The sequence below is a fragment of the Barbus barbus genome, assembly GCF_936440315.1.
Source record: "Barbus barbus genome assembly, chromosome: 27".
NCBI lineage: Eukaryota > Metazoa > Chordata > Actinopteri > Cypriniformes > Cyprinidae > Barbus > Barbus barbus.
In genome coordinates, this window is record NC_136755.1 from 15,847,624 (window position 1) to 15,870,735 (window position 23,112).

General features: G+C 35.9%; 1 protein-coding gene across 3 annotated transcripts in view; it reads left to right on the forward strand.

Annotated features, from left to right (window-relative positions):
• Window positions 1-23,112, forward strand: part of LOC306847063 (syndetin-like) — a 118,744-nt gene that overhangs the window by 44,443 nt on the left and 51,189 nt on the right. For all 3 annotated transcript variants that reach the window (XR_013782128.1, XM_079380810.1, XM_079380811.1), the window contains exons 13-16: window positions 8,392-8,527; window positions 20,659-20,750; window positions 20,858-20,952; window positions 21,352-21,450. Coding sequence is in view for 2 of the 3 variants with exons in the window: in XM_079380810.1 (XP_079236936.1) it covers window positions 8,392-8,527; window positions 20,659-20,750; window positions 20,858-20,952; window positions 21,352-21,450 (422 nt within the window). In the remaining variant the exon portion in view is untranslated. The remainder of the gene's footprint in view (window positions 1-8,391; window positions 8,528-20,658; window positions 20,751-20,857; window positions 20,953-21,351; window positions 21,451-23,112) is intronic.

Here is a 23,112-nt window from a genome sequence, read left to right on the forward strand (position 1 = left end):
TCTAGTCGTCATAAAGTAAACACGACGAGAGGTATGCTAATGACAATCACTTCAGTCCTGAACTCTGAACTACAGCGTGGGAATTAAAATGCAGCGTAACTTGAACACTCCAAAGGTCACATCATAATGCAGAGCGCTACATGAATTTTACATGAAACTATCGTTATCCCGTCCCTTCAGAGATCTCCTGTGCTCTCCATACTCAGCTTTGGGCAATGAGTGAGGTAGATGAACAGAAGTGACAAACGCCCTGTTTGTGAACATCAACAAAGGTAAAACAAATGTTAAAAATTGCACAGTCTCTGCAAGTTACGTCATAGCTGAGTATCAGTGTTATTTACCATCAGTGTAGTTGAATAAATCCCTCACACTCGTATTTTGGAGAGCTCTCGATGGACCCTAGTGGTTATTGACCTTGCAGCTGAACAGGAGTACTGTATGAGAGTGTGCCAATCACATCAGCTTCTCTTCTCTAACCCTGCTGTCCATCTCTATACAAATGGTTATTCCCATGTATCTCACTATGACACATCATTTACTCCCATTTATAACTGTTTAACAGGATATGCATTGGAAAATAAGTGCATTGGTAATAGTTTAAGGTGGGTTTTGTCAAGTCTGTCTCTTAACTTTTCTGATTCCTTTTTGAGTCAAGCATGATTGATAACTTGGTTTAGTAAGTTAGTCTAAAAAGAACCAGCTCATAATATTTGTTCATTTTGGAATCAGACACTTTTGGCTCTGAATATTTTTGGTTCACTAGCAAGAACCGTAAGAGTTATTTATTTGAACTACATTGCTGATTTTGATTCACTAAAAAAGACAAACTCATAAGAGTCATTAGTTTGGGAATCTGACTATACTGTTTATTCTATATGTTTTTCATTTGCTAAAGTTCTTAAACATTACTGTTTCTTTATAGGCAAGGCAGGCAAGTTTATTTATATAGCACATTTCATACACAATGGTAATTCAAGGTGCTTTACATAAAAGGAAGTAAAATAATCAAAAAATAATCACAACAATAAAACAGGGAACTTTAAAATATTTTTAAATGATTTAGAAATTGATTTAAAATGAATTTAAAACAGTTAAATATAGAAAATGATTATGCATAAAATACAGTGCAGTCAGTTCGGACGTAGCACAGTGCTCATTCAATAAATGCACAGCTAAACAGATGAGTTTTTAGTCTGCATTTAAATGTGGTTAATGTTTTAGCACATCTGATCGCTTCTAGTAAAGTATATAGCAATTTATGTTTGTGTTTTAAACATTTAATTTACTAAAAAGAACGTACTCATAAGTGTCACATGATTGGAAATGTCAGTGCTTGTACTGTATGTTTTTGATTCAATAAAAAAAAAAAAACTGGCTTTTGTTCGGAAATCAGACTATACTGACTGGCCATGCACTGCTTTTTATTTATTAAAAAGAACCATTTGATTGGAAATCGGACTAATTGTGCTTTTATGTTTTTAATTTACTAAAAAAGAACCAGCTGATAAGAGGCATTTGTTCAGGAATCAGTCTTATTGACTGAAGAGCAGTCATAATCACCATTGTTTGGTGTTCTTACATGGACAAAATCTAGTCATTTAAATAGGAGTCCATGTGATTTGGAATTTCGCTTCAGGAATAAAATTTTGTCCGTGCAGATTTTGAAACAGTTTAGAGTTTTATTTATTTATTTTTTGTGTGTGGGTGTGTGCATGGTTGCAATAAGTCTTTTAAAAAGAATCAGCACACAAGCATATTATTCAGCAATTACACTGAACCAGTCATGCTGTATGCATTTACATTATAGATTCTGTATCAGTGTTGCGTGCTGCTGAATAGTTAAATGAAATGATCATCATGAAATCCCTTTGAATCCTGTATTTTTATAAAAATGGATTTTGAATGAGAATCGGTTCTTGCTTCCCACCTAGTTATATTAATAGGTTTAGCAATTATCTTCTGAGCTGTCTTGCTGTCTTTCTTATTCTGTGCTATCAAGCTGTCAAATTCTGAACTGTCAGCCTCCTGAATAGTAAATGTGCGCAAACTGTTATCTGTGGTATCTCTGATGATCCCACATTTTGAGAACTGACTCTCACGCAAGGACTGCATGCAGAGTTTTGTCAGTGGAAGTTCCAAATGTGGGAACATTTGATTGATTCTGTTCATTAAGACAGCAGGGAAGCTACATTGATATAGCTAATAAGGAAAGCCGCACATACAGCAGTTTTCAGATTCATTGAGAATGAGACCTGACACAAAGCAGGCATTTTTGAGCCCAGCCTAATCTAAAGGATAAATGAAGGAAACAAACTTCAAGATAAGGCTGCACATTGATGATTAGAGCTTCATGAGTTGTCGTGCTGAACTGAGAAATGTGTTGTCGTTCTTTGTGTATATGTGAATATTGACCATATACTAATGCAGCAGGTTGAATGTTTCCCCCTAAGGTGCAGTGTTAGATTTAAAGCTCAAGTAAGGGCGTTTATAGAAATTGACTTGCATTACATTAAACCCTCGTAAAGGATCGGGTCAGTTCAGCTTTTTTCACAGCCGTTTTCCCTCTCTGGAGGGTGTCAGAGATCAGCGTTTGGGTAGAAAGTGCCTCATTGACTTCTGACTCTTAGTGACGCAGTTGCAGTTTGAACAGCACACCGAGAGATTTCCAAAGCTGATTTTAGGTCTGTCCTGAGCTATTTTCTAAGCACCAATCCTGCACCAGACTAATTACTCTCCCTTTGTTTGATAATCATTTGGGAAGATGAGCCATCATTACTGTATTAATCGGATAAATATGTCATAGTGTATGTGGTTCATCCAACCCAGGCCCATTCAGTGGGGGAAAAAAAATAAAAATTGTAGAAACAACCTTCACTCAGAAATTGCTAGTAAATTTTAAATGTGACATATCATGAAAATCTGACTTTTTTCCTATTTAAGTGCTATAATTGGATCCCTGGTACATCTACCAACCCAAACAGACATAACCGACTGTTTTGGTAACTTGTGTATTTTTAACATAAATTGTGTGTATTTGACTGTTTAAGAACAATAAGACTTGAAAGAGAACTTCATTTAGTACTCATGCTGTGTGACAGCCGCTTTCTTTGCACTCAGAAAACCGTATATCAGAAGTTTAAACTGATATAGCTTTAAAATGCATGATTTCAGCGTAATAGGCATGATAATCAAAACTAAACAGATGGTTTTTTTTTTTTTTTTTGGCAGAGTATACTGAGGAACCAGCTGTAAAGGCACAGCCCTATTCTAGAAAAGGGGGCAGGGAGCAACAGCTCATTTGCATTTAAAGAGACATGTACGAAAACGGCGTGCTTCTGCTTCCACTCAAAATAGGCATTTTCAAAATTATACAATGATCTGTGAGGTATTTTGATCCGAAACTTCACATACACATTTTGGAGACACTTCAGACTTATATTACATATTGTAAAAAGGTGCATAATAGGTCTCCTTTAAAATGATTTTTATTGAAAGAAACAACAAGCAACATGTTAAATTAAACATGACATTTTGAAGTAGAAAATCTGAAATAGTTTTGTTGTAAAACATACTCCAATAATCTAAAAAAAATTTTTTACAGTGTTGGAAATGCATGACTCGGCTTGCTTATATTTCTTTTTACACACATTATAATTACAAGGGCACATTTTTGAAAATGACATTTTAATGCAGTTCCTTGCACAGTACTATGTAATCACCTGAAAATACTTCTACCATAATGCATAATGCAAAATAATACATTTTGACATTTGCATCACATGTAACATTATATTGATGCATGTAAATATAGTTGGTTGATGCTCTTCCCTATAAAACGTTAAAGGATTTTAAGCCATTTGAGTTGTAGCTCTGAAAAGTGTGTGGGTGTATGTAATAAAGGACCAGCGATAAAATTAACAGCAAAAAAAGAGAAAAACGCATATCTAAAAAAAAAAAAGGAACCTAATATTACAAATAGTATGTTATCCTAACATCCTGTTCCTGAGGAACTAGAAAGCCCTTGATCCTGGTTGAGCCTCTCCAACTCTGCCATCTGTGTTGTGACTTCTTGAGCTTGGCTATGATAGAGAAGACGCCACAGAGATTTGCTGACTTCACGTTTACAGCCTGCTGACGGCAGCAGCACATTCCCCCTCACTTTGTTTTCCTCATTCTGCACTTTTAAGATATTTACTGCAATCATATTTACTTTACTTACTTTTACTTAATTTTGTCATTTAGCAGACGCTTTTGTCCAAAGCGACTTACAAATAAGAAAAAGTAAAAACTAAAAAGTTACAACTCTATATACTATCTACCCACATATTTAAGAAAATAAAGAAATTAAATAAAATTGACACATGCATATAACAAAAACATTTCAATAATAAACATATCAATGAAAAATATTTAATATATATATATATATATATATATATATATATATATATATATATATATATATATATATATATATATATATATATATATATATATATATATATATAATATATAAAAATATTTGACAATGGGTATGAATTGGTTGTATTTAGGAAGGTGGTCACCTCTGCTGCCCAGGACTGTACTCCGTATTTTTATATCTGAGCAAATAACAGTTAGCACTGAAATAACCCCAGTGATGTCTTTGAGACTATAGGGAGGAAAAAATCAAGAGTACATGAAAGAACTTTCTCATGTTTTCAGATGTAATTCCCACCTCACCATTGAATGAAGTCACTGACCTGAATCTGTTTCTGTGCACCTGCCTGAATCCCATACAGAGCGTGAAATGTTCTTATCAAAATATCAGCTATAAATGTCCATCTGTCTGTCTAATAAGACTCCTTTGAGATTAGAAAGACATTTATCATCCTTTCTCTCCACCAACGCTCAGTTGCCAGGCAACAATGCCTCAATCCCAAAAGCAGGAAGTCATCAGGAGAGGTTGAGGGATTGATTGTTTGAATGAGATGCTGACTTTTCCCTCTGCTCACCTACAGGAGTCATTAGTCATCAATTAGAATACTATACTTCCTGTGTAGTAACCACTAGATCAGTGTTAATCCAGCTAAGCATCATGTATCTCCTTACGCTCAATGATTGCTGCTATACAACTTTATTCAAAGAAGGGATGAAGCTGTCCAAAACAATTAATCAACTTCAAATGAGATGAATGGCTCATATAATTATTGCTTTCGGCCTTGAGTATTACATTTTGGCAGCTTTGGCAATGTTACGCATTTCCTTCGGTGTAATACTTGAGCCACAGTTCATTGCATTAGTCGGAGCCGCTCTAGTATAATGAGTTGTGTGGGATGGTTTCATATGAGCTTGTTTATCTGTTACTGCAAAGTGATGAATCACCTCTAAATGCCCAAAGCTTTTTTCTGTATGCAGCACAGACCTAATTAGATTTATTGCAGCCACTCGGATCAGGTCGCATCGTGTCTCAGTATGTGGATACAAAAGTGAATGAGTGTTTTTATTCATTTGATTGTTTGTTTTAAAGTCTCAATTTGTTCAACAAGTGTGTTTTTTTAAGTTGTAGTCTTGACTAAGTGTCTCTCAAAACAGAGGGAAACTATTGATGGTTTTTTTTTTTGGACACACTGGTTCAACATTTATTTAAATAGCACATTTAAAAACAACACCAGTTGACCAAAGTGCTTTACATATAAAAATTAATCAAAAACAGACACAAGACACAACAATATCCATCACTGAATATTCCTAACAGCTAGGGGCAACTGTATGCCACAGAGCAAAGGTGTGTTTTCAACATTGATTTAAAACGGTCTAATGAGTCATATGATCTAATGTGCAATGGGAGACCATTCCAAAGACATGGGGCTACCACAGGAAAGGCTCGATCACCTTTGGTTTTCAACCATGATATGAGAACATGTAAAAGCAAACTCTGAGATGATCTTAGAGGTCTAGTGCTGCTGCAAAAAGAGACACACTGGTTCTTGAGTACTGGGTGAAAACAGGGCTGAAACAAGTTTATGGATCAAGGAATTCAATTTAATGAATGTGATTAGTGTTCTGAAGTGTTCATTTATGTTTGGGAGCTTCTGTTTTCTCAAGAATGTGTGATTTAAAAAAAAAAAAATTTCCTTGCCTATTACTCATCTTTGTCAGATACAAAACTAATGTGACGAAACATTTTGTATATTTACGAACCTAGTATCCACTTCAAATAATAATAATTTAATAACTTTTTCATAATTTCGTTTGAACTTATATTGTTTTAAAATAAATAAATCAAATGCATCATAATAAATCAATAAATAAGTAAATCTTTTATCATAATGAACGAAGCAAGACGAGAAAAAAAACACAACATAAGAGACTCCACTGATTAAGCGAACAACTGTTACCTAATGAACCATTTAAATGTCTTACCTTACCTTACAATGGCTGGTTAAGTACTTGCTCAAATTAATTTTGCGTCATTTTTAACCAAAAAAGTTAGGGACTGCAGAATTAAATACATATGTATTTACATGCATAGTGCATATTTACATTTTACATACAGGTTTAATATTTAATACTATAGAATTTTAATCTCATGTTAGCACAGGTATTGAATTTCACTGTTTGAATTTCAAATTGTAAATACTGCTCTTAACTAATGGCAGTGCTACATTAGCACAGTGTTGTGCTACATTTTTGTTTTCTTATGTCTCAAGATTTAGTGGACAATTCAATTTGATAGTTTCCTGCACTAATGTTTCATTTTATGCTTTTTTTCATAGACTATAAACATAAACTGGCAACATGACTATGCCATTAGCTTTATAAATGTTGTTCACATTTGAAGTTCCTGCGCAGTGACCTCAATCGTATCCTAAGTAAAGCTTCAGTAAAGTTGATTGGTTAAATTTTTGGCAATAGACAATCAGAAGCTAAAAGGCTTCTGCGGTGGAGCCTAATTTACAGAGTCCATTGGTAAACGTATAAATAAGCCTTGCAGCAACACTGGTTCAGTAGTAAAAAGTGATGACGGTAATGCATTAATTGTAACTAAAGCACAAAAACGGTTAGCTTTTCCACAGCTGGAGGCCGTGTTGCTGTGTGCCATTACCGTTGATTAGGCCAATTTTTGGCAATAGACAATCAGAAGCTGAAAGGCTTCTATGGTGGAGCCTAATTTAAAGAGTCCATTGGTAAATTTACAAATAAGCCTTGCAGCAACACTGGTTCGGTAGTAAAAAGTGATGACGGTAATACATAAATTGTAACCAAAGAGCAAAAACTGTTAGCTTTTCCACAGCTGGAGGCCGTGTTGCTATGTGCCATTCCCTTGCCTTCAAAAACAGCCTTGGCGAGCCTCAGGCCGATCGTAATTTACCAGGCTCCAGTAGTTTGCAGAGCTTCCAAGCTTGGTTAAGAAGAAAAGCCAGAGATAGAGCTCCAGCATCTCACTGCTGACAGCATTGATGAATATGTGTATGGATGGAGTCGGCAATGCAGCGCTTCTAGACACAGCAAAGTTTATGTCAGCTTTTCCCGGCCACAAATCGCACTGACCAAAGGAAGTATGTCAGCTCCTCTGAGAACGCTGTTGTCACCGAAGTCAAAGTTGATTCAAACTGTATTTTACTTCGTGCACAGTCCACCTCCCGATTTGATATACAGTCTCTCATCCCAGACAGGAGCTTGTTTTGTTGTCTCTATGGTATTATTTCTAATTATAGCGTTCCAAGGAATGCTAGAGATTCTGTAAGATTTTGAGGTTTTGAAGGATTGATTGCATGGTAAATATTCATTAAGGTCCACAGCAGGTCAATCATTATCTCTGGTGTATTCATGCTCCCTCAATGTCAGATTTACTGTTTTCCAAATGGCTCTTCAGCTAGATTTAAGGACACACATCAGAGACACATAATGTCAGGCTAAACTGGGTTCGTCTCCAGATCTTTAGTGTGTCTTTTTGCTCAGATTTGAATTTTTAGGGCATCTATGGATCTTTACAAAGTATTTGGAAGGTTTAGTATATGTATATACTGTTATTGGAGTAAAAACTGTAATATTATGATTGATATATATATATATATATATATATATATATATATATATATATATATATATATATATATATATATATATATATATATATATATATTTTTTTTTTTGTTTTTTTTTTGTTTTTTTTTTAAACAACTGTTTCTATTTTAATATGTAATTTATTCCTGTGATAGCAAAATTGAATTTTCGGCAGCCATAATACCAGTCTTCAGTGTCACATGCCATCATTTCCTGTATATCTTTGTTGACACTACTTTTTGAAATCAGTTGTTGTTCTGTTGTTGTTGTTGAACCTGTAGGGGCTTGTGGAAATCAAAACAGTGAGAATGAAGCTCTTTTCATTTATCTTTCTCACCCCAGCACATTACCACAGACAGCTACATCCCCTGCTTGACCGACCTCTGCAAGGCCTTGTGGGAGGTGATGCTCAGTTACTATCTAACCATGCAGTGGCATGATGAGCACTACAAAGAAGAAGAGGCGACTCCTGGTGCGGGTAAGCAAAATCAGTCACTCTTGGTACCTCTGTAAAGAGTCATGTTAATTTTTTTGGGTAAACTGTGTTTTAAATATAATAAAAGTGACAAAAGACAGCAATTTATTTCAGTCTTACCAATGGCACTATTCAGAAGATTCAAAATGACACGTTGTGCCAATAATATACTTTTTGGCTGACATTCAAGGCACAATTCCAGATCCTGGGCCAGAGCTGTCATGCAGAGATAGTCAGCGAAAGCAGAACAATAACAACAATGGCACTAAGCAGAGCATCAAAACGACTTCCCATGATACAATCAGTAGCTCTGATCAGATATCAGGCTCAAGCTGGCTGAAATATTAACACTCCATATTCCCTATCATAATGCCTCTTGTACATTTGACATTTGGGAAAAAAATCCTTCAGCAGCATCTTGGTCTTTTCTTCCAGTATAAACATCCTTTAAACAAGACAAAATACCTTAGCCAAATTGTATATGAATTTAGTCTTGTACCTTAAATTTAATATTACTTAGTTTTTTTTTTTGTTTTTTTTTTAACTTGTTTCTTCAGTAAATTTAGTAAGATAAATAATTAAAATCTGCCAATGGAATTAGACAGTTATATATAATATAGTTTAGTATCATTTGGATACTATTATAGTATTTTTATATTTGATTTTTAATTTTTATTTAAGTTTAAGTTTTAGTAATTTTGTTGTTGTATTTATTGTGATTTTTATGTCTAGTACATGTATCCTTTGCTGAAGTTCCTAGCTTTTTTATGGTTTCAGGTTGTTTAACCCTAATTTCTCTTAATATGTAATGAAATTTGATATAAACTTTGTTTTTATATAGGGAAAGATAATGTTTGAGAATTGGATTTTTTACAAATTAATTTAGTGAAGTGACATACTGCCAAGTATAGTGACCCATATTCTGAATTCATGCTCTGCATTTAACCCATCCAACGTGCACACACACAGCAGTGAACACACACACACCGTGAACGCACACCCGGAGCAGTGGGCAGCCATTTATGCTGCGGCGCCCGGGGAGCAGTTGGGGGTTCGGTGCCTTGCTCAAGGGCACCTCAGTCGTGGTATTGAGGGTGGAGAGAGCGCTGGACCTTCACTCCCCCCACCTACAATCCCTGCCGGCCCGAGACTCGAACCCGCAACCTTTGGATTACAAGTCCGTCTCTCTAACCATTAGGCCACGACTTCCCCTTAATTAATTTAATTACTTAATGAGTTAGGAAGAAGTGGGGAAAGATAAGAAAAAATATGGGGTGTGGGATCTGTAAATGTCCCAAGCCAGATTCAAACTCTGGTGTAACGTGTCATGTGGACTACTTTGCATCATCTCTGACAGTAATATAATTTTTTTCAATGTTCTTTGGCACCTATGCTTCATCTTTTTGCTGATGCAACTCTCTGAGTTCTCTTGTGTTTCTCTAAACTGTCTGGAGGTGGAATCGTTCTGTATTTTTGCTCCTTTATATGTAACTAAATCAGTTTTATTAGAAAGAGCTAGGGATTCATTAGGGTGCTCACTACCTGTGATGGTTAGATTTATAAGCATTACATTTGTGCTTTTATAGTGTAAGGTCCTGCCTTGTGTATTCAGAGGAAATTTATTTTTTTGTGTGCTGTAATCGGCACAGCAGTGGCCAAGGAGACTGAGCAGGTAATTGAAAGGAGCTCTGCGCCGTTAGCTAGCTGCAGTGTAGTTTGTAACGTTTGCCTTTCTGTCTTGCCCCCGTTTCGATTTCTGAGGTCACTGAGCAGTGCTGAAACAGATTGGTGCTTGTTCTTGGTTAGGTCTGTCCTTGGAAATTCATTGAACCTTTCTAAAGTACCCTAATACCCCCTACAGAGGGAAGTGTACGGAATGCTACTAACTGAACAGGCATTGTTGCTGTAGGTAATGATAGGTTTGTGGTTATTTTCTATAAATATTAAATGAGGGACATAAATCATTCGTTTTAATGGAAGTATTTTCTTTAAAACTGGTATTTTCTTATGGCTTTTAACACAGCCAGCTCTGTACTACTTTAGAATTTAGCAATTGTCTTGTACTTGCATTGTATTCTTTTTATAATCTCTGTTATTCGTGCTATTCATTTATTTTTCACATTTGCTACAACTCAAGTGAATAATTTAAGCCAAGCAATACACACATTTTTGTACTTTTCTCCACATCAGTCCTCTAAAGAACAATTACTTCCACCATAGTCATCATTTTTTCAGATATACTCTGCCAAAATGGCTTTTAGAAAATAACGTACAATTTTATTTAATAATATAAAATGCATTTAGCAAGCTTTGTTTAAATAAGTGGAAAGTCTGCCAGTGGAACAAAAAGTACGCTCAATTTTATTAATCTTAATCTATAATTTAGCCTTGTCTACACTGCTAAAAAAAATTCAGTATTTTTGTCTCACTTAGCCATAACATGTAAACTTTTTTTTTTTTTTTTTTTAAATATGAATTTACTTGAAGCAGAATTCATAGAAAATATATCTTGAATAATATTGCAAAAACATTTTTGCTTGTGGTGGAATAATTTACTGGGAAACTTTTTTATGCCATGTAGAGAAACTGCATCCTAATCTCTCTCAAAAAATAAAAATAAATAAAAAATCTCAGTTGTTATGCACCTTTGCATATATTTAGCCTGAGATATTTGACCGATCAAGTTCAAGAATCATTTGTGATTGAGACATTGTGGGGACGCCGAGTGTATCATGTGCTTGCTAGTCATCAGTTGTTTTTGCAGCCCTGATGTTTGGTTTATATTCTTAAGGTGTTCTCTCATCTCCTGCCCATTTCTTTCAGGACTTTTTTTTCCCTCTTTCCCGCGTTCAATAGCTTCTTCAACTAAGTGACTGCACTAATCTGCAGGCCTGTAGGCTATGGAAAAGCAGAGGACACTGTGACAGTGCAGCAGTGTCAGTGTCTGGCCTTATTGAGGATAGGCAAGAATTTTTGCTTGTGTCATCAGTTACTCCACAAAGCTGAGGTTCATTTTTACTTAGGAAGATGTTATGAGGTGGCTTAAATTATTCCTTTTTCACCCACAAAGCATGATTTGTAAATGATTAAATTCTTTAAAAGAAGTCTCTTGCGCTCACCAAGGCTGCATTTATTGGATCCAAATACAGTAGTGTCCTTGACTAATCTTTTGCCTGAGGGGGCACTTTAACCTTCCATCAATGGCAAAACGGATGAATGCATTTCCTAGGATTTGATGGCTGATACGCTAAACTTGTCAGTTATGTATTAATTCCACCTACTCCTAAGAAGCCGTTGTTCTTAAACATGGAATATGCTAAATTTGTTAACCGCCGATTTTCAAGGGCTGTCCACCCAATGAGTAGAACCAGCTTTCCAAATGAGGAAAAATAATTATTCATGGGAGACTGGGAAAGTGACGCACTGAAATGTATTGACATAGAAAGTGAGGAAAGGTGAAGGCCACACACTCATTTTTAAATACCTGATTGGTGTGTATCTTACAGTAAAGTCCTGAATTTTCAATTACATGTTGACCTCTATTGATTGGCGTTTATGGCATTGTTGATAACCTCAGAAAATAGCCTAATTCTGTAAATAAATAAAAAAAGCTTACAGTAGTGCAATTACTGTACAATGGATGTAAACCAGGCCAGGACTGTTTAAAAGATGAAATATTAACATTAATCACTATATTAAATGACGTTAAAATAAATTAGTAAATTAGTATAAATTTAACTGTAAAATATTGTAAAAATGCTAAGGGAAAAAACTGTTTTATAGGTTAACAGTAAGTTCATGTACTGTATACAGTGAAAAACTGTAAAAGATCCAACCAGATATTTAATGTAATTTTACAGTAAAATGCTGTTAATTGTACAATTTTTAGAAGTAAAGAACAAGTCAACGTGTAATTTACAGTCAAAAACTGTAAACTGAAAAAGTATTTTATATATATAATCATGTTTCTTAATAGCTTTTGTAGCATTTATGTACATTTGGGTTTTATGTTACATCGTCTGTTGTTTAATGAATGTTTATTGCATTACATTTTTTTTTGCAAAATTATTCTGGCAACTACAGCTGCCAAAATGTTGTAAAAATATATATTTTTTTTATTATGGATTATATATATATGCATGCACGCACGCACACACACACACACACACACACACACACACACATATCACATACACATATATACATGTGTGCAAGGCTTGAATTTCGGCGCGGGATTGCGGGGATCGCGCATAATTTAAACCATTCCCGCAAGTTTAACTTTTATAATGCGAGAAATTCCCGCACAAATAGATTTGCTTCATCTCAGATTAAATACATCTTCAGACGCGAAAAAATAAATAAATCACTGGTTCAAACAGCCTGTCTTTTTTTTAAAAACAGCGCTGCACCGGCCTTCTCTGTCGTTGAGTCCTGTAGCAGAGCATCGGCGTGTTCTCCGTGGCCCGCGTCGCACTGATTCACACAAGGCTGTGTAACGCGCTCTAATATTCTGAGTCATAATGAGTTGCTTGTGAAGATGTTATCGGCTTCCAAATTATATTATTTTAATCCCGAAATTCAAACATCAAATGCTGTTTTGCTCTTTATAGTGTGTGAGTGGATAGAGCGCGCCCGCCGACTCCTCAACACAGCAGCAGTGAAGCGAGAGTAAATCATCATCTCCTTATCTTAAAATGCGCATTTTATCGAAAGTTAACATGAATGAACATAAGAAAATAGACTCCTGTTCACTGATCGTCATCATCTCTCACGTAACGACCCATGTTTCAACGGCGAGAAGACGCCAACAGCTTGGTATGCATGATATTTCTCCTTGTGTTATTTAATTTATGTCGGAATAAAGATCATTCACTGAAATGGTTTTTAATCTTTGGAGAGCTTTTTTTCTTAAATAAAAACAAAAATAACACTGATTAGATTATTTCACAACGCTTAAACACATTAGGGGAAAAAAAAATATTTGGCTATAGAAAGAGGAGACATTTCTTTTTTTATTCAGAAGGCACAAAAATGAAAGCCATCATCAAATGGAAAGAGATGAAGAGGAGGAGACAGAGGAAAGAAGTCACAAAGTCACAAGCAATGGAAAAAAAGTGACTAAAATTGAACTGAAACATGAATGACACTGAAACTGAGATACATTAATATATAGTTTAAACAGCGTTCTTAATGTTAATTTGAAGGAGAGCATGACGTATTTTGTATGAAGTTTTGAAAAAGCAAAGAACTGAACTGATCTGAAACCCATGAAATACACTGAAATTGAGAGACCTTAATATATAGTTCTTAATGTCAGTTTGAAGGAGAGCATGGTGTATTTTGTATAAAGTTTTTTTTTAAAAAACAAAGAAATTGAACTGAAACTGGAATATACAAATACAGTGATTCTTAATATATAGTTTTAATACAGTTCTTAATGTCAATTTGAAAGAGAGCATGACAAATTTTGTTATAATTCTTTGAAAACCAAGATACATTAAAAACTGTAGACATAAATGAAGATGATTAATTTAGCCCGATGTGTCAATTTATTCTCCCCCCCCCCCCAAGAATCTTTAAACCCCCCCCCCCCCCCATGTGACCCATGTAAGGGGGGAGTTCCCCCCCAGTTTAAAAACCGAAACTCAGGCCCTGGTGTGTATATCTAAATTTTTTTTTTTTATACACAGTGCATGAAATAATACAACATTTATTCATCTTGGTTAATGCTAAGTTCTGCATATGTTATTACATTTTAACATTTAAAGTTTAAATTATAACATTTAACAATATAAAATAACATTTGTTTATTGTGTTATAAATGAACATAAATTATTAACAGAACTATCTATCTGTCTGTCTATATATATTAACTAGAATTCATATATTAGCTAGAATTTATAAATGCTGTGAAATCTTTGTTCGTTGTTATTTTGTGATACCTCATGCATTGACTAATGTTAGCTAATTGAACTTTATTATAAAGTGTTACCTTAAGCTTAATGGTATTAAATATGAGATTGCATTTCATAATTTAAAAGGATGAATGGTAATGATCTTGGGGAAAATTCAAACATCTAATTTATTTACATATATCTAGTTGATATTCTGTTCTGTAGTGAGCGCAGTATATCAGGAGACCGATATGCTTTACTTCATACGTGTGTCCGTAGCATTGAATAATGCACCAATCCCTGTGTGAAATTGACAATTACACCTCTTGTTGCGTGCTGCTGTGTACGGTATTCATCTTGGTCCGTGTCAAGATGACTTTACTTTCCTCTTAGCTGCCAGAGCTATCAACAGGTAAATTGCCTCCGCTGGCCTGTGACTTGCTTTGCTATCTAATTTCACAAGGTGTATAATCACTGACAACCATGTGTGGAAAAACCAGTCGAAAGTAATTCATTAGAATGCAAGTTATACCTTGATTTGGCAGGGTCTTTCTCAGGATCGGTTTTGGGGTTCGGTAAGCAGTTTAGATTGATTGATTGTGTCTGTGTCATTGGGAAAGCACAGCTGCTCGCCTTTGGTTGTGTGTATATGTGCTTGAGTAAGAAGGGACGAAGATGTTGTAACTTTGGTTGAAGGTCCTGCTTTAGAGGTTTGGCTCTGTTGAGTGGGAATGGATCAACTGGGAACTTTGGGAAAGATGCTTTCTCTGAATGAGGTAGTAAATCATGCATTGCTCTTGTTCCTAAACAATTCAGCCATTTGTCTTTTATTAGGAGACTGTCGAGTGTGAATGAGGACATTCAAAGTGAGGATTTCAGCCATTTTTGTATTTAATGCCTCCCTCATGTCTCAGTCTATTAACAGATTTACTGGAGAGACTCACCATATGATTTCTGCTTTTGGATGATCCTTCCTAAGCACAAAATCACCACTTTAAGACTAAAGAAAGCAGGGCTGCAGTTACGTATTTTTTAGCTGGAAAAGGGTGGTTTGTTTGTTCTTTGGATATGTTTTCAGCTTGGAAGTCAAAAATGCCTTGATACTAATAGTCCAAGTTTGTTGTTTTCACGCAGGTTTCTCTAGAGTGAGAATGTCAGGTTTTCTTGTTCTCTCCTAGCCGTGTGTTTACACCTCAGGAAAAATGTGTGGTTTTGTCCTCTCAAACTTTACGCTTTATCCTGAAGAATTAGGCCTCCGGTGTGTCAGACCGTCCTGTCAGCTTGGGTCAAAAACTTTGGCGTTTTTTTTTTTTTTTTGCCACTCATCTCTTTTGTGCCTCTACTTATCATATTATTTTAAATAGAATTTGCTTTTAATAAGAAAAACAATCTAATGACCATCTTTTTATTGAAGCCTATTTCCTGCTGTTTGTAGTGAATTACAGTTGTACACCTGCATCCTTTCAGATTTACCAGGAAGAAAGGTTATGAGTAATCAATGTCACTTTACCCTTGATGTCCCTCATGAATAATCTGTAAATAAAGAGCTGCCAGAGAAGATAAGCCTCAGTGAGGAGTTGCACATGACACATTATTAGAGTTGTCAATCAGCTAAAAGTTTAATTGAATTAATTGCACGTTTGTTAATTACATGATTTGAATATTTGATGAGACAAGCTCATGCTGTTGTAGCATAAATCAAAAGGTGACATTTTATCTGGTAGTATAATGTGTATATTAACATACACTACCATTCAAAAAATTGGATTTAGTCAGATTTATATATATTATATTTTTAAGTAAGAATGCAATAAATTGATCAAAATTGATGCCATCATTACCACAAAAAACCCCCCCCACAATTTACACCAAAATCTTAAGCAGCACAACTGTTTTGATTGATAATATTGTTATTAACAATAAATGTTTAATAATCTAAAATTTCTCATTTGCCACCACAGGAATAAATTAATAGATATAGAAAAAGTTGTTTTAAGTTACAATAATATTTCGCAATATTATTTCCTCTCTTTTATTTTAGTGATCATTAGTGAGAGGACTCTGGCTTCTTGTGCTGCTCGGTTCATGTTCTGTATTTTCCTCACTTCATTGATTTTTCCTTGAACGGCCTGTTCAGCTAGTCTACCCCTCTCCTTTCCCAAGAATTCCCTGGGATGCTGAAATCTCTACAATGTGCTGTTGCCTGTTTGTGTGCAGCTGTGTGGGAGCGAATGTGTGCTCATTCCGCTTCAGTTTGTGTGTATGTGTGAGGAGCCGCTGCCAGGGAGATGATATTTCTCTTGTCCTCTCCAGCAGTTGGCTTGCTGTGATTTACTCTGTGGCTCTGCATAGCTGCACTCCTCATGGACTGAAATGATTGGGGAAAAGTCCAACTCTATTGTCAGGAGCCAAGGAGCTCTTTGATTCGGCTCTAGAAGTTTAATGAAAGGACCTTAGAAAAGAACTTTCTTTCATTTTTCAGCCACTGTACATTGTTGGACATATAAAGAAACGCCTTTAGAGCTTCTTTCATTACATTTACATGTAGAGGTTAAAATAGGATGTTTTAGATTTCAGGCAGCAGGATCCAAATGTTGGAGACCACTTATGAATGTAAAAATATATATCATTCCCTTTTTTGTTAATTATGAAATCATATTTAAATGTTTACGTTTTTCCATAATATTTCTTGCATAATGCATAATTACTTTCAGAATTTTTTTATTGCAAATATTTTTGACCATCCCCTATTATAATTTAACTAGATTTTTTACATTAATTTTCTGAAATTCAGGAGTATTATTCAGTCCAGCTTTTACATGGCTTGGTTATGGTTTTTAATTAATTATTTTATATTAATATTAGTAATAATGCAACTTAGACCCCCACTGTATGTCAAGGTCTGGGTGCAAAAACGATTTTTCTGTCATGTGACTGTCACTCGTTAAATTGCATGTTATTGATCCTGCTGCTACATTTTCTGGACAAATGCATAGATATAATCATGAGCAGAAAGAAAGTGTCTGTTCTCTTCATTGCTCCAAGGTCACAATTTCTTTTGAACTATTAATGCAGCTTCTACTGCTCACAAAGTCAGTGTAATGAGGTCATATGTAGAGCATCCTTGATTAAAATCACCACACGTTTGCTTGACAGTGAACAGCCGTCCTTCCTGGATCTAGGTGTTGTATTCTTATCAATGAGTCTATTTAGATGCACAGTAATATCTCATATTAGCTAAAATTATAAAAAAAAAATATTTACCGTGATTGGAATCATGTTTTTTTTTTTACATCGAAATGTTCAAAGGTATGTGTTTATGCCTATTTTGACCTATGACCAATAATGCAACATTTGCATTTAAAGTACTTTACATTGTTGTGGTTTTCAAGCATAATCCATGTAAGGCAGTGCATTTAAGCACACTCAGTATTCCCTACACTTCACTGAGTCTAAGCGTTTGAGCTGATAATGTTATCATAATCGTATGAGCCAGGTCTCACAGGAAGGTTTTTTTTTTTCTTTTCAACTCCGGTTTAATATCTTCTCCCCCACCCCACCCCCCACCCCCCTTCTTTGTTCATTGTGAAGATTTTTTAAACTGGGGGGTTAGAAATAACTGTTTGTTTGCTGTCATGTGACTTTCTGAGGTGGTAGTTGCTCACACACCGACCGTTTCTTCCACCTCATTTATTTTCTGATACATGGTTTGAACGCGCTTTCCCCTTGGGGTTCAGGAAGGTTCCCATTAGCGATAGGGACTTGATCAAATCTTTCATGTTATGAGCGAGGAAAAGGGTAAAGGCAGCCTGGAGCTCTGTGGATTTAGCCTCTGAAATATCAATGTTTGACGTGTTCTGCAGCTGAAGTCGTGATCTGTACAACTAAAGCCGGACGGGATTTGTGAGCGTATGAATTGAAGCATGATGCAAATCTAGTTTTTTAAAGTATACATCAGAGAAAATTGTTTTTCTTGCACTTACTGTAAAATGTAAAGCTGGTTTGTTTTTGCTATGGAAGTTATTTTCTTCTCTCCGTTGTTACTAAGTTGACGTGAAGCCTGCACAGACAGCTCTTGAGTGATGATGGTGTCTCTCTGGGGTTTAACCACGTGCTGTTATATAAAAACACTCTTCCCCTATATAAAAGCTCTCTTTTCTGAGTGCCAAACATTCATCTGCTGGCCACACTGAGCATCCGCTGAAAATCCCATCAATCACTGGCACTGAGCTCTTCTTTGAAGCTTTCTTTAACAGTCCCAATATTTGTGCCTTGTTTCATTTACCCATTTTCCACCAATAGGGTGCCAAAGCTGGTGCCCAATCAGGAACCGTTCTGGATGGTTTCCTAAAAATGTTGGAACCAATGGTTTCTGTCAGCTTAACCTCACAATGCTTCTGGTTAATGCCACTTTGCAAATTTCCATAACAGAAAAGGTGGTTCCTGGGTGAAAAGTTGTACTAACCGCTGAAAGCAACTGAGAAGAACTGTTAACGTCATATGTCAGGGTTTTGATGTTTTTTGTTTAGTCTTTGTTGTGTTGTTTGTTTTTTGTTAGTTTGTTTTTGTATTGTTTTGTTTCATGTTTGTTTTGTTTTGTTTGGATTTGTATTTTGTGTTGTACATTTTATGTTGTTTTGTTATGTTTTGTTTTTGGCAAAGTTTTGGCTCTGGCAAACCTGCAACATTTTTAGTATGAAGGGTTTAGTGGTCTTTGGCAAGAAAAGGCAGACAGGTGGAGTGTTTCTTTAGAGCATTTGGCTTTTTGCACGGGAGGTTCATGTGTAAATGTTTGTTTTCTCTAGAGATGACTTACAGCGAGAGTGCTGAGGTTGGAACTGTTTGTATAATCTGCTCATCAATGACACGATAATTATGTTGTATCTCTAAGAGCCTGCTGGAGTATCAGTCCAGAATAAATCCCACCTGAAGGGCTTTTGTATTTAGTCACTCTGTCACGCTGTGCGTATATAGACATTCACATTCACGCTCCTAATACACTCATCTCGTGCTGTGCTCATCGCCGCAGGTCATATCATTCTCATCGTAAGTATCCTTCTCTTTACATTAGAGCGGATGCATAATGACCAAAGCAATGAAAAGCAGCACTATGAATTCACAATGAACTGACGCATAAGTTTTTTGAGCTTCCTGTTTCAATTTATTTTGTTGCATGTTACATAACAGGCACAGCTTCTGTCAGAATAGATAATGCGCATCTAGGTGGTAAATTTTGATGACTCTGATAGGTGTCCTCTTTGATCAAACTCACTTTGGTATGTCAGGATGAACACTTCCCCTGATGAGGAGCGACAGCTGCTTTGTTGCAGGAAGAGCTTGTTATTAGTCTGATCATTGTAAGACAGGAGTGACAAACTCATTATAGTTTGAGGATCAAGACACCTTATGCGGGCCAAATTTAATTTTTATGTAATTTAATGAGGTTATAAACTTTGGAATGTATATTTGGTTTAACCATTTTGGGTACATCCAAAGATGTTAATCAAATAACAATTTGACAGAGAAACTACCCTCCTCTCTTGACTGGATCGCATTAATACTGAACACATTTAGACTTGTTTCATAGTGTTTCTGACATTCACTGGAGTTGAAAAGTTTTTTGAAATTTACTTGGGACGTTCTATTATTGGTATCTGGTTCCTTATGGTCCTCATTGCCGTGAGCCACTTGCACAAGCTACAAAGTTGGAAAATGAACGATATTTGGCACCCATGTTATAAGAGAATGTCTTTGTTAGTGTATTAGCATAGCACTGTGACATTTCAGGGTCAAGGTCCTTGTAATCGTGACTGTCATTGCTGCAGCTGCCAAAGAGTTGGGAGCGCATGGTGCAGTTTTGCAAGTACAATCTGTTCTGATCCACTTTCTCATATTTTGAATGCAATTTCTAACATCACATTGGAGCAATTTGTGATGGTTCTTGGTTCCAGTGATTTTGGCCACCAGAAATCTCACGTGTGACTGTTGAGATGTTCTGTATAAGTCTTTTGATGAAAATGTCCTTTTCGTTTAGTCAGTATTTCATCATTTTAGTAAATTTTTTGGAGTCAATTTTTATAAGAAAACAACTTCCTGGTTGAAGATACTGCGCACCATGATGAAATCGTGTGCCAAACTGTATCAGACTAACCTGAGCTCCTGTCATAATGGTGTATAATGAGTGTACTGGAGTATTAGCTACTTTTAAAAATAATTGTGCTGTGAATCCTGTGTTTGTAGATGATTCCAGCGCAGAGGGCTCAGACGAATCCACCGTGGACCGCAGCTATGTGAAAAAGAAGCTGGAACATGGCTTAACACGGATCTGGCAGGTAGGGAGTGTGCTCATTTACTTGTTTCTTTCTCTGTTTGTTCTCCATTCCTCCATTAGCTTCGTGACTTGCCCTCCCACCTCTCACCCTCCACTCTCTGCCCCCAGGACGTCCAATTAAAAGTGAAAGCCTATTTGCTGGGAACAGACATGTCCAACTTCAAGTACGACGACTTCATTGTGGTTCTGGATGTTATCAGCAGGTAGAGACCAACTTCCTCATTAGTGCTAATTGGATTGGCCTACGGGGACCAACTTCACCGTTTCCCCCACCATCCCTTCTGCCTCATGAGAAACTCCCCTAAAGAGAAAATGGGGCCAGGGGGCATCAATGAAACCGCTTGTTCCTCAACAAGAGGGGTGGTGCTGTCATCCCCATTAACAGGGCTCAATTAAAAGGCCATTTTGTGTGTGAAACCACAGCCCTCTGTATTGATCCTGCCTTGGGGTCACTGACTTGTGTGAATAGAAGCACCGTTTTCTGCCCTCGCTGGGACATGTGATGTGAAGTGACTCTTTGGGGTTAATTAGAAGAGTGAACTGCTTTCTACTTTAAAATTTTTTTTTTACTTGTTTGTTTTTTTTTCTTTGCCGACTGATAGGTTGATGCAGGTGGGAGAGGAATTCTGCGGCAGCAAGTCTGAGGTGTTGCAAGAGTCTATTAAGAGACAGAGTGTAAACTACTTTAAGAACTATCACAGGTAAGATGAAAAGCCCATTGCCAAACTGACCTCAGGATTCACTAAAAATGAATAGAGTGCTGTAGTGATTGTATTTTTGTAAAGTTATTGCAAACTGTAAGCTCTGTGACCAGTATCTTGCACAATTTATTCATCAGCATAATATTCATGAAATTAACAACTTTTTAAATTCATTTTGGAGCTTAAATACAATTGCCAGATGTAAAAAGCTAAAGGTTGCCTATAAACAAACTACGTCACAGTCGCATGACTTAAGTCACCACTATCAAGCTTCCAATAACTCTTTCAATCTTTATTTAAAATCTACAATTTGGAAACTTTGAGTCTGAGTAAAAACACCATGAGGCTGTAAAAACTTGATGAGTTTACCTGTTCGGCATATTGGCGCTTAATGTCCCTGTCCCCCAGTAGTCCCATTTAGCCCTTTGTTATTGACTGCCTTTTTCGAGACCACATAAAAGTTTAAAAATGTATGTGGTTTTATGTTGTAGAACAAAATGTGAAAATATCTTGAGCTTGTGTTAACCAGAGACATTTAACCAAAAACCCATTTTAAAAAAACCCCATTGACTTCAGCATGATGAAAGTCCAAAAATGCGAGTTTTCAGGTTTAAGTACTTATTCCCGCAGCACTGTATTGTGGCCACTGATAGTGTTGTTTATTTGTTCATGCTGTTTTAGTGCTGAATTGACTAATTAAACATGCAAATGATTTAACATTGCAAACATGCCTAAAAAATCTGGATGTTTTCAATGTCACAGTGTTCCTCTATATTTAGCTCTAAATATAGCATTGCACTAGCAACGCCAAGGCCACATAGGATAAATTCACAGGAAATGCAAGAAATTATGAGAAGTGATGTAGATATATCAATAATAACTCCATCATACCTTCTTTGTGATAGATGTAAATCACATTTATGACAATATTTTATATATGAATATATCTAAAAGCTAGGTTGTAAAAAACAATTATGTGTTCAAGTATGTACCTGTCAAATACTCAAGTCTGAAAATGTGTTCAGATTTCTAGACTAGAATGATGAGAGAATAACCATCTGGGGCTTTGTTCACACTGCTGGCAAATTGGATTTGATTTTTAAATCTGATCTACAGGACTGATTCTCCATATTGTATGGAAGCCCGTTTCCGCCACTGAATAAAAATAAAAAAAAGGTTATTGCGACTTTTTTTCTCGCAATTCTGACTTTTTTTTCTCACAATTCAGACTTTTTTTCTTGCAATTCTGACTTTTTTTCTTGCAATTCAGACTTTTTTTCTTGCAATTCTGACTTTTTTTCTTGCAATTCAGACTTTTTTTCTTGCAATTCTGACTTTTTTTCTCAGAATTGAGATATAAACTCGCAATTGCGAGTTAAAGTCCAGTTTTGAGGGAGAAAAAAAGACTGTTCTCAGAATTGCGAGTTTATATCTCACAATTATGAGAAAAAAAGTACGAATTGTGAGAGAAAGTCACAACCTTTTTTTTTTTTTTTTTTAATTCAGTGGCGGAAACCGGCTTCCATAATATTGTCCTTGCGCAAGTGTTGAAATTTGATGTTGTGGTCTGTATCCGGTGCATCTGCATCAGTTGCTATAGTAATGATATATCTCAAACCAATGCCAAGAGACAACAACTGTGAGTAGCTGTCATTGAAGGGT